Here is a 17482-nt window from a genome sequence, read left to right on the forward strand (position 1 = left end):
GTCTTTATAATTAATCTGTCTATAAATGTGAGGTGGCCTGACTCATCCACAATCACTAAGACTCACTGAGTTGCCTTCTTTCCAAGTGGAAAACGTTTGCCAAGTTTTTAAATCAATTAGGGTGGGAAAAACAATTTGAAGAAGCGCCTGCCTTTCTCGACATAGGGTATGAGACTTCTATTAATGAGTAATTGATTCTCTTTAACTAGGGAACCATTGGCTAATGCAAAGCCTTAAAACAAGTCAGGATTTTTTTTTAAAAAAACCTACCTTTTTATTATCAACGATAACAAATTTATTTTTGTCAATGATAGTTTCACGTAGAGAAAAACGGAAAAATTCGGAGAAACTGAAGTAGCTCATATATGGTTTATTAAGAATCTATGCATTAACAGCAGAAAAAGAGGGATTAAAAAGAGTCTTCTTTGGAAGGCATTTTGACATGCCAAGGAGATGGGGGAAAAAATAGTAGGATTTGCTTTGAAAAATGTAATAGGAAACATGAATTCCTCGCAGCAAAGTTTGTGCCACTCTGTTATTTTCTTCTGTGTTGGAAGAGATATACTGTACGCTTTGCTGGAAATGCTGGGCTTCTCAAGGCGAAAGGTGGCTTTTTGTAGGAAGACCTCGAAGAATAGAACTGGCTTTATCTGCCCATGAATTTTTAAACGACCGGATGGCAAGGGAAAAAGTCTTCTCGTTCTTTTGAACGGAATTCTTACTAAAATGAAGGAACCTCTGATCACAAGTGGGAGAAGGGGGTGTTAGATCATGCAGAAATACTACTTTATGTGAAATCTTCGCTTCCTAGTGGGAGCTTCCTGATTAATTAACATGTGTTTTTATCTCCTAGCTCTTGGTTAAAGAAGAGTCAGTTTTATATTGGGGCTTCCCTTCGTTTTTCCAGGATCTGCTGAGGGACAGCAAAGCCTCCGGATTAAGGAGGTTTGCAATCGTGCTCCCCTTTTATGCGTCTGCCAAATAGGTAGATAGATGAGTGCACATTGATTTGGTTTGAGGTACCGGCTTTGGGATTGAAAACCTCGCAGCCAACAGACACATAGCTTCTCTTTACTGCCGCCTAGCGATCACTCGGATCTTTGCAGTTAGATGTGCCAGCCACAACTTAAATTTTAAAACGGCATTCGGGTCTGAAGTTGAAGTCCAAAGTACGCCCCGATGAAAGGGGGGGAGGAAAAAAAAACCACACCCGCAAACTTAAATCTGTGGTTTCTAACAAGTTCTCCGCCAGGTTGCTTTTGCTCCGATGCTGACAGCGCCGCGTGAAAACCAAACTCTAGAAAGGAGGTAACTGACGTTGAAGGGAAACGCCCATTTCCCCCCTCCCCTCCGACTTGAAAAGCAAAAGGCGACCAACGAGAAACTGGAGCGCATTGCATGCCGGACGTTGTAGTCTTAGCTTCACGGAGCGTTGCTGGTCTGCCCGTGCGTACCGCTGAGTTATTCAAACCAGCCAATCCCGCCCAGGGAGCTGGTTTGTCGGCGCTGAGGCTGCTGGGAGAATCGGTCGGGTGAATTTGCGCGCGCGCGCGCGAGCTTGTGTGTTCTACGTCTGTTGAGCGGAAGAGTGGCGGCGCGGGAGGCGTCCCTCGGTGTAACCCTGGAGGACAAGGTAATCGGTGGTGGTGGGGGGGGGGGCTCGCGGTGGGGTAGAGGCTTCCCTATCGGTATTAGTCCTTCAAATCGAGAGAGCGTTCCATGAATACCGGAAGTAGGCCTTTTGATCCATCCCCACGTTACTACAGTTGAGGGCCCCTTCCTTCCTTCCTTCCTTCCTTCCTTCCTTCCTTCCTTCCTCCCTCCCCCCTCCTCCTTCCTTCCTTCCTTTCTTCCTTCCTCCCTCCCTCCCTCCCTCCCTCCCTCCTCCCTCCCTCCCTCCCTCCTTCCTTCCTTCCTCCCTCCCTTTCCTCCTTCCTTCCTTCCTTCCTTCCTTCCTTCCTTCCTTCCTTCCTTCCTTCCTTCCTTCCTTCCTTCCTCCCTCCCCCCTCCTCCTTCCTTCCTTCCTTTCTTCCTTCCTCCCTCCCTCCCTCCCTCCCTCCCTCCTCCCTCCCTCCCTCCCTCCTTCCTTCCTTCCTCCCTCCCTTTCCTCCTTCCTTCCTTCCTTCCTTCCTTCCTTCCTTCCTTCCTTCCTTCCTTCCTTCCTCCCCCCTCCTTCCTTCCTTCCTTCCTTCCTTCCTTTCTTCCTTCCTCCCTCCCTCCCTCCTCCCTCCCTCCCTCCTTCCTTCCTTCCTCCCTCCCTTTCCTCCTTCCTTCCTTCCTTCCTTCCTTCCTTCCTTCCTTCCTTCCTTCCTTCCTCCCCCCTCCTTCCTTCCTTCCTTCCTTCCTTCCTTCCTTCCTTCCTTCCTTCCTTTCTTCCTTCCTCCCTCCCTCCTCCCTCCCTCCCTCCTTCCTTCCTTCCTCCCTCCCTTTCCTCCTTCCTTCCTTCCTTCCTTCCTCCCTCCCCCCTCCTCCTTCCTTCCTTCCTTCCTTCCTTCCTTCCTTCCTTCCTTCCTTCCCCCTCCTCCTTCCTTCCTTCCTTCCTTCCTTTCTTCCTTCCTCCCTCCCTCCCTCCTCCCTCCCTCCCTCCCTCCTTCCTTCCTTCCTCCCTCCCTTTCCTCCTTCCTTCCTTCCTTCCTTCCTTCCTTCCTTCCTTCCTTCCTCCCTCCCCCCTCCTCCTTCCTTCCTTCCTTCCTTCCTTTCTTCCTTCCTCCCTCCCTCCTCCCTCCCTCCCTCCCTCCCTCCTTCCTCCCTCCCTTTCCTCCTTCCTTCCTTCCTTCCTTCCTTCCTTCCTTCCTTCCTTCCTTCCTTCCTTCCTCGTTGCAGTTTATTTCTTTTGGGACTTATATGCCGCCCTATCTCCCGAAGGACTCAGGGCGGCTAACAACAATAAAATACAATAATACAGAGGTTAAAAGAAAATTAAATTAATGGCCCCTGTAGAATAAATTAAAATTAAAATTAAAATAAGTTAAAAATTAAAAACATAATTAAAATCCCTGTCAGTCCAGGTCAGCCTGATGGAAAAGAAGTGTTTTGAGGCCGCGGCGAAAGGACCGGAGATCTGGGGCCATCCGTAGCTCAGGGGGGAGCTGGTTCCATAGGGCCATTAATTAGTTGAGGGCCCCTGCTCCCTTCCCTTCCCTTCCCTTCCCTTCCCTTCCTTTCCTCGATCCTCGTTACTGGAATTGAGGCCCTTCCCTTCCCACGTTTCTGGCGTCGAGGGCCCCGGTTTCTTTCCTTCCCTCTCTCCCTCGCTTTTCTCTTTAAGGCTTCCTAAGTCAGGGCAGTCTTTGGCCTTTTCCCAAGTAAAGCATGCATAGTAGTATCATCCTACCGGCAGATTTTCTTCTGTGGGAAGGTAGGAAGGCCACTCACACAGGTCATCATCGGCATCCTGGGGTGGATCGTGGGCCGTCTGGTAAACGAGAAAGGTATACAGGTAAACTGTTGTGTAAGTTCACTTAGTGACCGTTCGGAGTCGCAGTGGCACTGAAAAAAAGTGACCTGTGGCCGTTTTTCACACTTGTGACTGCTGCAGGCCTCCCCATGGTCACGTGATTTGGATGTTTTGACAACCGGTTCATCACTTAGGATGGCTGCAGTGTCCTGTGGTGGTGGTGGTGGGGATCATGTCACCCGCTTTTGCAATCTTCGGTCAAGCAAAGTCAATGGGGAAGCCAGGTTCACTTAACGACTGTGTTATTAACTTAACCACAGCGATTCACTTAACAAATGTTAGCAAGAAAAGTAAAAAAAAAAATGGAGCAAAACTCACTTAACAATTTTCTCGTTTAAAAACGTAAATGGGGACTTAACTGTACCTAAAACAGCTGTTCTGATCCGTAATTGTAATAAAGGATTTATGCTATGGCAGATTTTCTTCATCCGGAGCCCTTTAGAAATTTTAGGACCACAACTTCCAGAATCTTCATATTAGGAAAAAGTCAATCCAGGGTGATAAAAGACAGAATGAATTTTAGAAAAAATGGTTCTGAAGTTGAAGAGGGGAAGGGCTACTAGAGCTCCTTGTAAACATTTGGACAATCTCTTGATGGCAGGCAGGTATTAAGACTTTGCTGTCATTTACAGTAGGATTATCCAGGTTTTTATAGGCCAGATTTGGCAATCCCAATACTAAAAGTATGAAAGATAAGAGCTCCTGCTTTGCAGGTGCATTTTTTTAAAAAAAAATTAAAGCCCCATTCTGTTTATCTGAACTTTGTTATGTGGTTTTCTGTTTGTTTTTTCCTTTCAATTTTTATTTTAAGAGCATTAGTGGTATATATCTAGTGGAGTCAATTAGATCTAGTGGCTTACTAGACTAGAAACTGAGAGACTGAGTTCTAGTTCAGTTTTAGTCATGAAAGCCAGCTGGGTGACCTTGGGTCAGCCATACACCTATGGAGTCTGCTGGTTTGAAAAGTAATCCAGGTTAACTGCATTTCCATCTCTGGCTGACCATATTAGCAATGAACTGCTTTGCAGGTTTGTTACAAGCTGCAAAATAGCATTTCAGATACTATTACTAGAGAGAATGCCTCTCATAAATTTTATGTGTACAGTGGACTGTTTTTATATAAGTTTTTTTTTAATTTCAGTGTTTGCTTTTTAAGTAATTGATACACTTTAGTAATACAAGCTAAATAATGATCAATTCATTTGAAAACTGCTTTTGGGCTAGAATGTTTTCTTTTTTTTTAGTTTAAATCAATTGCAACATAATTTTTACAGAATATAAATGCCACATGTATACCAGTAGAAGAGAATATATGTACCGCAGCATTGAACTGTGTGAAGTCCTTGGTGCTCTCTGAGCTTTGCTGTTCGCTTGTAGTCGTTTCATTATTCATCTAGGTAACATCAGTGCAATATATTACCAGTGGCATGCATATCAGTGTCACTGATAATGTTACCTAGTTGGATGATGAAACGTCTGCAAGCAAATAACCAACCTCAGGGAGCACTGCCACAAATATTCTTACTGTAAAATTATACCCATAAAAATTAACAAGAAATATAATAGCAATATTAGAAAGTTCTTCAGTTAAATTCATACTGTGGAGGTGCATGTTATAGTATTATACAGCTAAGTATTAAGAATTTTGTAATGAAATGATAACTAGATAATCATAATTGCACTTCCAAACATGTTTAGCTAGAAATTTTAAGCAATAATTGCGCATCTAACTTTACACAATCTTATCAGATGACTGGATCAAATGAATTTAAGCTGAACCAACCTCCAGAAGATGGAATCTCATCGGTGAAATTCAATCCAAACACATCTCAGTTTTTGCTTGTTTCTTCTTGGGACACATCTGTTCGATTGTATGATGTTCCTGCCAATACCATGAGACTCAAGTATCAACACACTGGAGCAGTACTTGACTGTGCTTTTTATGTAAGTTTTTTTCTTCTTATATTTTGAAATTTAAAAGTACCAAGAAAACACAAAGGAAATAATTAGTTCATCTAATAGATGATTAGAACTTTGGGCTGGACAGTATTCTGTAACATGTATTAGCATTTTGCACATGTGTGGGCTTTTTTGCTCTTCCTTTCTAGAAATAATCTGTATTATCAAAAATCTTTGCATTTCTACATGGGCTATTCTTTAACCAGGCCTTCAATTAATTGATGAAAATATGAATTAAGTGTGTTACATATTGGTATAATTCTTGGTGTTTTTCTTTACATAAGCAATCTGCCATATATTTTACAATAATAAAAAACTTTTTTTTTGTAATTTGGGAAATTGAAAAAAGGCAAGTTCCAGGCTGATTATAAATAACAAAAGTGATCTTGTAAACTGAAGAGGGCAACTATCTAAAAGAGAACAAGGATGAAAAGTTGGAGGAGAAAAACAAAGTTCTTCCTATTAGTTGCCATAATGTTCAACTGTAATTTTTTTTTCTTGTTTCATTCTTAAAGCAGGAAGAGTGAGGGTCACAACTTAAAAGGGGTAAAAGCTGAAATCTAGATCTGTTGCTGACTTTCTGCTTTACAGCCTGGTGGAATTACTGTTAACTAGCTGATAGTTGAAGGGACGCGGTGGCTCAGTGGGTTAGGACGCTGAGCTTGTCGATCAGAAGGTCGGCAGTTTGGCGGGTCGAATCCCGAGTGCCGTGTAACAGAGTGAGTGCCTGTTACTCATCCCAGCTTCTGCCAACCTAGCAGTTCGAAAGCACGTAAAAAAAGCAAGTAGAAAAATAGGGACCACTACAGTGGGAAGGTAACAGCGTTCCGTGTGTCTTTGGCGTCTAGTCATGCCGGCCACATGACCACGGAGAAGTCCTCGGACAAGCGCTTGCTCTTCAGCTTTGAAATGGAGATGAGCACCGGCCCCTAGAGTTGGAAACGACTAGCACGTATATGTGGGGGAACCTTCAGCTGATAGTTGAGCAAGAACAGAGTGCAGATTGTTTCTCAGAGGTGCTGGAATAATTTGTTCCCTTGTTCTTTAATTGTGTAGCAAGTTGGAATGGTTATTGCTAGATGACTGTTGAAGGATGATTAAGAGAGGGTAATGGAATAGCCTTATTTCCACTCTTCCCTTTTACTTTGCATCTTAGAGTGGCTCCCAGATAATTGGTTGACTGTATTGAAAATTTTGAAATAAGTCAATATACAATTAAGTAAATCAAAATAAAATTGAATTAACGACAGGTAACTAGTCAAATTGGCCTGGTCACAATTGTTAATGTACATCTAAGTAGGAAATCATTTTTATGTCACTTCATAATAATTTATTCTTTCTCATATAATTGCTGCATCTTAGGCTAAGTTTAATTATTATTAAGTTTTTTTGCATATGATAATCTTGATACATACAAGGCCATCTTAGCTCATGGGAGGAAAATCTCTGAAATGTGGTTTGATGATACTTTATTAGAAGTAGCCCAAATTACATAAATAGTGGATAGTTTGTTTTCAGTTTTTCAGAACCTTTAATCAGGCAATGTGCTATATCAGTAAGGGGTGGGAGAAAGCAAAACAGTTCAAAGCTTTGACAGAACCAAAGCTGTGAGATCTGTAGGTCACTTAATCCTAAAGTGATGACTCTGACACAAAAATTGGTAGACCTTAATCCAACTAATATGTTGTCAAATGTGTTGAATGAGAACTTACATTTTAGTCTTTATTTTTGCAATGTGTTCGGGCTACTGATTGAAAATAAACTTATCTGTAGTAAGTCCAAGGTACTGAAACTGAGCTGAGTTACTATTCCTTCCTCATATACTTTGAAGACCCTGCATAACTTTCCTGATGTTTTTTGCTTATGTGGTTTTTTTTGGCATTACCATAAAATAACACAGGAACCTAGTCACAATAATTGGAGAGCAACTATATTCCCAGAACCCCAAAGTATGCAACATTTATATGCCTTACAGCTTTATATGTGACATTGGAGGGAAAAGTGGCTTTTACCATGTTTATTCTGCAATTATAGAACCTGTAAATAACTTTGTTTTGAAGGACCCTACACATGCCTGGAGTGGAGGATTAGATCGGCAGCTGAAAATGCATGACTTGAACACTGATCAAGGTAAAACTAACCTGATAGCATCATAGAGTTTGCAGACAGAAAACATATCAGGCTTCAATTGTTGAATCAGGAGAGGAGCCATCCATGACTTATTATCTGAGAATAAACTTCCATACAGTCCTTATTTCTGAGTCAACATATGGGACTTCAATATAATTCAACAAAATAGAAAAATCTGGCCAAATACCCCAGTATTTGACAGATACTGCCAAATTATGTTATGTTAAATTACTGTCAGCTAAAACAAAGAGAAACTTTGAAAGATTTTTTTTAAGTGGACTTTTTCTATTTGGTCGACTTTTTCTTTGAAAAATTTTCATGAGAGATTTTCTCAGATTTTTTAAAAAATTGCAGGCTAAAGGTGCCATCTGAAGAAAGCCGCTTACTAAGTGATACCTGATACCTGAGTAGAGTATATAATTGCAAAATATTAAAATTATTAAGAGTGTATTTTCAAAAGCCCAACCTCATTATTTTAAAAACTGATAATTTATTTTTAACCTTTGTTGTGAACACACTTAGATTAGGCACTTAGATTTTGGAAGCATACAAGCTGAACGAAATGAGATCCTATGAGATAAATAAATAAGAACTTTCCGTAAGAGTGTTTGCATAAATTGAAGATATTGGAAAGCTTGGCTGTAACTCTGAAGGAAAAAGCTATTAAAGCAATAAAAGATTTTAAACTAAAAATTGTATTAAACATCCCGGTAAAAGCTTCTAAACAGTTTAATACTATTATGTTGATAAATTGAATAGTAATACAGGACGAAGGAGCTTATTAACAATGGTTTGTTGAAATTGTTTTGTATCTGAAATAGCGGCAAAGGCATGCATTAATGTGGTCATGCCACATTCACCAATTATTAGATCTTCCCGATAAGCTGTTCATGACTAGAATTTTCAGTTGCATCTAGCAGTTAGGTGCGTAAATCTCTTTTATTCATTTGAAAATCTCTGCATGGGCACCAACTTCCCTGCTAAGCTTCTTTGAAATAGTGAGTTGATACCTATTAGTCTACATTTAACACTTCAGGAGTGTATATCTGTTGTAAAGATTAGAGGATCAAACATTCCTTAAAGGATGCCCCAGCATCTAGATAGATTAATGAATGGCTGGTCAAACCGTGATACTTGTGCGTGAATATTGCCTTAATCTTTTTATTACATTTCACTATCCCTGTATCTAGTAAAGCTAAATGCATTATTTTTTTTCCAAACAGAAAATCTTGTTGGCAGTCATGATGCTCCTATAAGATGTGTTGAATATTGTCCAGAAGTGAATGTAATGGTAACAGGAAGTTGGGATCAGACAGTCAAGTTATGGGATCCAAGAACACCTTGTAATGCAGGAACATTTTCTCAGCCTGAAAAGGTTTGTCCTTGTTATTTAGAGTGCTACACATAATTTCAGTATGGATTAATTCTATTGATTACTATAGATATATATCAATAAACATACAATTGCATAAGAGAGTTAAAATTAATGAGCACAATAGAGATGTGGAAAACTTTTCTGTGAATGGAACATTTGCAGAACAACGTATCTGGATGTTCCAAACTAATATGATCAGCAGGAAAAATAGAATGCCCAATATTCTCAAGAATTTTGCCGTGGACCAGTAAGATTTGCATGCAACTAAAATGTATTTGAGCAATTAAAAGTTAATATCTCCCATATTAGGTCATTGTTTTGGGATTATACATTGTGAAATCTCCTTTTCCTATTCAGGTGAAAAACACTGGGAGAAAACTGGAGATTTACCCTTGGTTAGAGTGCTTATTTGTATGTTTGTTCTGTCTTTGAGTCAGACTTGATCCCTGGTAAATGGAAAAAAAAATCAATGCAGTTTTTAAAGTAGCACTTTCAGAAGTTACTTCGTAAGCCTGAGAGGGAGAGACTGGTCTAAGATCACCCAGCTGGCTTTCACAATTTCCTTGCTCCTACTCCAACATCTTAATCAGTAGACCAAACAGGGTCTCTTAAGGTGTACTAATCAGCTTTAAAATGTCAGATATAACAAAGTCATGGTTTAATTAAATTTCCATTCCTGAGTGCTAAATTGTACTTTTTCTATTCTTAAAGGAGTTAGTTTGTGTAAACCAGTAATATAGTTAGTTAGCCAAGGGATAATATTCAGCATAAAAGTATTCCTTGTATACAGTATGAACTGTAACACTTATTCCTTAGTCGCTTAGTTAAGTCCTTATCAGAGCTTTGCCTAGGATTCCTTAGGGGTTGGTTATCAGACACCTGTTTCATTTCCACATGAACCACTGAGAAAGATCATCTGTCAATTCTGGGTCTGTCATCACTAGTAAGCTATTAAAGGTGTGGTAGAACTTGAGCTCGTAGGAAATTGTTTATATGTGGCTATCTTTGCAGTAATAAAATGTCACTGTCAAACTTGTGTCATAATATAGTTTATTTTTTAGCCGTACTATTAATTGGAACAAGTCTTAATTTGTTGCCTTTGGGAACTATTGTATATGTTATTGTATGAGATTAGGATTAGATATTTCATTTAAATAGATACAGTTAATTTGAACATTTCTATGGTAGAATAAATTCCTTAGAATATCCTTGGCCATATTTATCTTTTATCTTAACATTTATATTTTTTTTACTAGAATGAGTCTTCTGACTACAGGTAGTCCTCAACTTAAAACAGTTCATTTAGTAACCGTTCAAAATTAACAACGGCACTAAAAAAGTGATTTACAACCATTTTTCACATGACGGTTGCAGCATCCCCATGGTTATGTGATCAAAATTCCGACACTTGGCAAGTAGTTCACCTTTAAGATGGTTGCGGGTGTCCCAGGATTATGTAAGCACCTTTTGTGCCCTTCCGATAAGCAAAGTCAATGGGAAGCCAGATTCACTTAACAGCCATGTTAACTAACTTAACAAATGCAATGATTCACTTAACAATTGTGGCAAGAAAGGTCATAAAATGTGGCAAAATTCACTTAACTAATGTCTCAGCAATATAAATTTTGGGCTCCATTGTTCTTTGGGCCTATTTGGAAAGCACATTTGTTTAGTATCTTTGAAATGCTGGAAAGTGTTTGATTCTTGGTATACTAAACTTTAGCAGCCCATATATTAATATTAGGTATGCTAATGCAAAATTTGCATGGTTTTTTTCAAGGTATATACATTATCTGTATCTGGTGACAGATTGATAGTGGGAACAGCTGGTCGAAGAGTTCTGGTGTGGGATTTACGGAACATGGGCTATGTTCAGCAGAGAAGAGAATCAAGTCTTAAATATCAGACCCGTTGCATCAGGGCATTTCCCAACAAACAGGTATTTAACTTGTATAGCAATATTTCATATTTAAGCTTGTTGAATGAAACATACTGTTGTTATTTCAGCTGTCTCCTGGCTTATTGAAACTTCCAAATTTTGCTATTTTTCTTTGGGTTTGTATGTGTGTAGACATGCCCAGAGTTGTTTTGAAATTAGTCAGTTTAGAAATTTGATGAATCAGTGTATGGGAATTCAGTTCAATTAATGTACAGAAAATATTGCAATATTATGTTTAATATGGTTTTATTTTCCTAAAAGTTAAGCTTTCAGAAAATACATAAAACTACTTGCTTAGGAGCCCTTTCTAGATTGGCTTTTTCCTGGTCCTGTCAACACTATGAAGAAAATTAACCTTGAAACAAGAGAGTCTTTATTTTGGTTACTGTACCATTATTTTTGATGGGATTCAGTGTAGCATCTAATTATTATTTTCTAATCCTTTGGTAGAAGAAAAAAGGAGGAAACAAATTGTCCTCTTGATTAAAAAGTAGTAAGCAGTCCTAGAAGTAGATTTCTTTTTTAACACAGTGAAGGCATTAATTTTATTTATTATTTGTGGGCAAATACATTCCCTAATTAATGAAGTCTTTGGGAAGGCTTTTCATTTCTGAAAAGGTGTTGGGATATATTTCTGTTTCCAAGATTTCTGAATTAATCTTTCTCAGTAGACATGAAGTAGGAAATTATCTCCATCTTTGGAACCTTTTATTTCACAGGATACGTACATGATACATTTTGAAGTGCACAGATGTAGCTTGCGATAGAAGTATTTATACAAAAGAAAACTTTACATAGTTGTTTGTGACAATAACTAAAGGATCGCTATGTGTTCGATAGGGTTATGTGTTAAGCTCCATAGAAGGTCGGGTTGCAGTTGAATATTTGGACCCAAGTTTGGAGGTGCAGAAGAAAAAATATGCTTTCAAATGCCACAGATTGAAGGAGAATAACATTGAGCAGATTTACCCTGTCAATGCCATCTCTTTTCATAATGTCCATAACACATTTGCTACAGGTAATTATTTTCTTATTATATCACTGATAGTAGATATTCAGATCTATTTTGTATGGGTAGTAATCCTGGTTTCATATGCAATATTGTATCCATTTTATTATTTATTTGGTAGCTAAGCAGCAGACACAGGTTTCTATTTATTTTTCTTCCAGAACAACTGCTCTGTTCAGCAATTTGACTTGTCTGGAGTTATGCAATGAGTTTCAGTGAGAGGTAGCTTAGAACTTGGATTCTCCAGAAAGCCCTGAACCATTTTATGATCTTTGTATAGAAAATAGGATATTGTGAAGTCTTGGGCCAGTATTTAGCCCCTGAACTTCTTTTAATTGGCCATAACCGCAGTTCCTGAACATTTGCAGCAAATTAAATTGAAGGGGGGGGGAGTACAGAGTGTAATGGCATTTGAACTAATTGAGTTGCACTGATTTCAGATTGTTGGCTTGTTTCTTTTCTGGATTTTTGTTCTCTTATAGATAAAATTGATAAAATCTTTTGCACTAACCTTAAAAATTTGTACTAAGGCTACAGAAGAATGTAAAATTAGTTCCTAATAACGCCCTTCTTACACATCTATTTGTAGGTGGCTCTGATGGCTTTGTCAATATTTGGGATCCGTTCAACAAAAAAAGACTCTGCCAATTTCATCGGTACCCTACTAGTATAGCTTCACTAGCTTTCAGTAATGATGGGACTACTCTTGCAATAGCATCCTCATATATGTATGAAATGGATGACATTGAACATCCTGAAGATGGTATTTACATTCGCCAAGTGACTGATGCAGAAACAAAACCCAAGTAAGTATGCTCCACCCATACTTGAATTGCTCTAAGTCAGACATGTCAAACTGGTGATGTCACGTGATGTTGCGCAACGTATTGGGACAGTTTTGCCATTGCTGGCAATGGGGTGGATGCGGCTTCTGTGTGACGTGTCCGGCCTTTGGGCCGGCAGTTTGACACCCTTGCTGTAAGTCCTTATTGCAGGTTTGATTATTTTCTTTAATTCATGCATAGCATTGTTGATTACTGTGGAAAGTACATTTTCACCATAAGACTGGAATTGATTTTATCTTCTCTCCAAACTCTCGATGTCTGTAGGCTATTAGGTAACTGAGAGATAAAATTATTTGTTTTAGGGAAGGAGATCAAATTTCTTTCTTTCTGAATGAACTATTATACAAAATTGTACTATTTCTGGCTTATTGCTTTCAAATGAAGCTGAAGAAGCAAAGATCACTACCGTGAGCAAAGCTAATTATGTAGGATTTCAAAATATTGACTGTCATTTTTGCATGTGGGTCAGCTCTTAACTTTAATATGTGGAGCTTGAATTAGATACAGCAGTTGTGTAAATCACACACACACACACACAAAATGTTTAAATTCTTTGATATCCAAAATTATGCCACAACTGGTAACACAGACAAAATGGGGAGGTGCACAGACTTCATATATGTACTCTTAAACTAAATATATTGTGAGGTATTTTTTTCATCATCAGTGCTATTTAGTTATATTGTTTCTAGTGTATATTAAAATAAGAAAATGCATTGCAAATACTTGTAAGCTTTGAGAATAGGTTACTGATTACTGTCAATAGCCCACAAGTATCTGACTGCCATTGGCATATGGACCTTTTGGAAGGAAAGGTAGGGCATGTACGCACATAAAATCTCCTGAATGCCTATAGCAAAGCTAAATCTCTTAATATAAAACCGGAACAGTCACATATTATATTAGAAAAAAGAGAAGGACATGTGCAGTTTGCAATTTAGAGCTTTTATTTCAATAAGATTTCATTTTTGCTTAGGCTTTTTATTATTTTGAATTCTTGTGATTGGGAAAGCTTTGAATCATCTTCCTAAACTCTGCCTGTTGAAGAGACTGTGTGAATCACATTGTATATATATATATATATATTGCTCATTAAAACTTGTAATTGGACCAAAAGTATCTCATAGTCTGGTAATTTGAAATTTAACCTGATTACTGCATTTTGGGATAGAATTTATGGAAGGCTATTACAGTGATATTTCCAAAATTAATTAGTTCAATTGGAATGATGCAAATCACTCAAGCAAAAGAACTAGGATTATGAAGAATGTCTAGATTTCAAGGATTATTTACTTATTTCACTTATAAAATGCATTGTTTATTCCCCCCCCCAAAAAACCCCCAAATAAAAAATCCTAAACCCGATTCCTAAGGGCAATAAAAGATTGAAGTGATGACATTTCCATAGGTTAATATAAAACTTCATGGTGGTCTGTCCCCTGACACCACTGGATGACATCGCCAGAGCTCGTTGCCTTGGAAGAGTGAGGAAAATTCTCAGGGATGACTCACACCCTGGACGGTATCTCTTTACTCTCCTACCATTGGGTAGGAGATATAGGAGTATAGCCAGCTGCACCAACAGGCTGAAAAACAGCTTTTATCCCTGGGCTGTTAGGCTTTTGAATGGGATATAATCTCTGTGAACTTATGCAGAATTGACTTGGGAGGCCGGTGTGTGGTGTAGTTGGTTCACATGGTGTGGTAGGATGGAGGGTTTGTTGTCACTGTGTGTTGGGGGGAGGGAGCACGGGGGGAGGCTCAGCTAATCTCAGTGTACACATGTTGTACTTTGACAATAAAGGTTTATTATTATTATGGTGTCCTGGAATTCAGTAGTATGCACATTTGTTTCACTTAGCTGTATGATCTGCTTCAAGCATGTATATAAGTAATATTGCTTTTTTTCAAGTCACATTCTTCCAGAACTCTCTTAAAGCAGCAGCACATCACCTTAAAATGGAGCCAGTAAATGTTCATTGCATTACATTACATTCTTAATGTATTCAGATTCAATCTGTGTAGAGAGAGACCCCAATAAAAGGTTTTAATATTTTAGTTAGGGGTAACATTGAATAATAATAGATTTTTTTCTGTGTGTGAAAATTTGTTACTGTGCTTGGATGTATTGTTTAAAAATACTATCAGAAAGAGACAGCATTTCAAAACAGCACTGTAGCAATAGCACTTAGACTTACTGTATTTTATATGTCAATCATAATTCCAAATGTCATATTTTTTTAGTCAGTTTCTTTATTTTTGTCTATGATCTGTTATTCTTTGCGTAGAGTGCAAAAAATCAGCTTCGTACAAATTGTTTTCACTTATCATATTCTTTTCCTTATGGATATGTTCCTGTAAATTATTTGCATTGTGAGAATTTAACATGGGAAACTTTTAGTGGAGTGAAGACAACCATATGACTGTTTCGATACTTGTGTTGTGCTTGCTAATTATAGGGATGCTTCATTCTGCTTTTCGAGGAGGTTAATCTGCAATTAAATAATATTTCCTCTTAGCTGTCCATTATTTTCTGAAACAGATGGTTCATCATTTCCTGGGCTGTTAAAAACAGCAAGGTTAAGGTTAGACTCTTGGGAGTTGGTTAGTTTTGAATCTTATTACAGGATGTAGAAGCAAAACTAATAAGAATAGCACTTAATATCATTTTGTGGCTGCAAACAATTATTTATTAGTAAACAATTGATCCCAGAAGGGCAAATTGTTTGAATCGGTAATGAGCTGAGACAAGGCAGAGCATTCTGAATCTGTTTATTTGCAAAATAATTGTAACGTAATTGCAATGCATTTAGACAGGCATCTATTTGGACTTGTTTCTATAAATGAATTTCTGAAAGTTTAATTTATTTTTCTACATGTTTATTCCTTTCTTCAACCAGATGCGATAGAAATTTCATAGTGATTCAGTACAATAAACACATTCAATAATAAAATTGATAATAGCTCCTGACTTAACTTTTTCTATTACCATTTCTAAAGTTCTTAATAATGATTCTGTTTTTGATGTATTTTGAAATACAAGGAAACGTTAAATCTTTTTGGGATTTTGTAAAGGTCTGCTGTTTTAGAAAATTAAAAAAATATTTAGAACAATACAGAAATGCAATTACATGTCTAAAATCTCTCTCTTTATTGCAGGTCAACTTAATCTTGACCAGATACTTCTAGCAAAACAAAAAGATGTTTCAATGTTGTCATAATGTTTTCATTGAGTATATTGTAAATTTTTTTTAAAAAAACATAGCCAAGAATTGTTAATTTTTGTTCACCTGATTTTGAAATATTTCTTTAAGCCAGTTCATTCTGTTGAAATGTAACAGTTGAATTTTTGTATAGATTAATGGTGGACTAATTGTTTGAATAAATATTTTCAACCCTCTCTCTTCCCCCTTCTGTCCTAAAAGTCATATTTTCAACTGGAGTGGTGGTAAATGTTAAGTCCTGAATTTAATAATGGCATTGTTTTTGGTGTACTGGGCTTATCAGCAACAACAATATGATGAAGAAAACATTTTGACTTTTCAAGCAAGAAGCAACTTAAATTTAATGGCTGTAACTCTAACCCTTCCCTGTTTATTTTTTTATTGTAATTAAGTTCTGTGGTCAGCACGTTTGTGAAAGTATGTCCTGCAGATTTAAGGAATTTATAGCATAAATTGAAGTTTTATGGTCATTGTTAATGATCAGTGTCTACTTTTGAAATTTGATTCCTTGGAAAAAAGTATATTTTGTCTTTAAACAAGCACCCCAGTTCCACAACAGATATTTGTATCAGATAAAAACAATTGTTTCTACAAAAGTGTTGTTACTTGCAGAATATTAATTTGAAATATAATAAATTCAGGAAAGAATTGTAAATTCTATACGACTAAAATTTAAAATATGTAGACTTTCTTAATTCTTGAAACAATTTTCATTTACAACTAGAATTAAATACTGATTTAAATTAAATACTGCAATAAAATATGCAATTAAAAAAAGTAAAGAGATTGTTAAGAATATTGATCCATAGAATCCATGTGAAAATTTTGATAATTATTTGTAGATCCCAAATTGTGCCTTCTTTGAAACTTTTCCTAAAATTTTATTTTTTGGGGAGGAAGCTTTGGATATTTCCTTTCTTACTTAAACTTTATTAATCTGATTTTAGGATGTATTTTTCAGTTTTTATTTTCCCCCTTCAAAATGTTTTCAGATTACATTAGTGGTTTTTAGAGAGGCATTTTTGGTGATAAAGTTTGTTGACCTTTGCTCTAGAATTAGTAATAGTTTACATAGTTATAGAACAGGTTTGGTGTCTATGTTTATTAGTAATCTTTACCACAACATTGGATCGTCTGATTACCTTTCTGTAATTGTCCCAATACCCTAATGGTTAGTTTCTGCCTTGGCTGTGTGATTCAGATATCCCTGAAAATATATTTCAAGAATAAGTATCAACTATTCTGTTTCCATTAAATTTTTTTTATCAATGTATCTATCATTCTTCAGCCTTTATTCTGTTAAGTCACATTTAGCTTTGCTCCAGCTGTAGTCTGTCTAGAAGATGGTCTTCAGATTAATGAAGTAGAAATGAATTGCTTCTGTACTTTCAGAACAATGAAATCTTAGTAGTAAGGGTTATTTTTGAAATAGAAAGCCTTTCCATTTTATTCCCTTATGAGTCATGAAAATTAATGCATTCCATTTTTTCAGCCATTTGCTATTGCCACAATTCACAGCCTTTGAAAATGATTCTGAAACTGTC

The 17482-nt window shown here is 37.3% G+C and overlaps 1 protein-coding gene across 2 annotated transcripts; it reads left to right on the top strand.

The window, feature by feature from the left end:
• Positions 1-1537: 1537 nt before the first annotated feature.
• BUB3 (BUB3 mitotic checkpoint protein) lies at positions 1538-17211 on the top strand (the record flags this gene model as incomplete). 2 transcript variants are annotated; one of them, XM_081329925.1, is made up of 8 exons in its annotated part: positions 1538-1633; positions 5207-5401; positions 7477-7546; positions 8770-8921; positions 10702-10860; positions 11701-11878; positions 12459-12675; positions 15874-17211. In XM_081329925.1, exons 2-8 carry the CDS (start codon positions 5207-5209, stop codon positions 15881-15883), a joined length of 981 nt encoding a protein of 326 aa, XP_081186051.1. In that variant the 5' UTR covers positions 1538-1633. The 2 variants fall into 2 exon arrangements, with proteins under 2 accessions (XP_081186051.1, XP_081186052.1); XM_081329926.1 differs by lacking the exon at positions 15874-17211 and having other exon boundaries at positions 12459-12679.
• Between the last annotated feature and the right edge of the window lie 271 nt (positions 17212-17482).

The sequence above is a fragment of the Vipera berus genome, assembly GCF_964194415.1.
Source record: "Vipera berus genome assembly, chromosome: 5".
NCBI lineage: Eukaryota > Metazoa > Chordata > Lepidosauria > Squamata > Viperidae > Vipera > Vipera berus.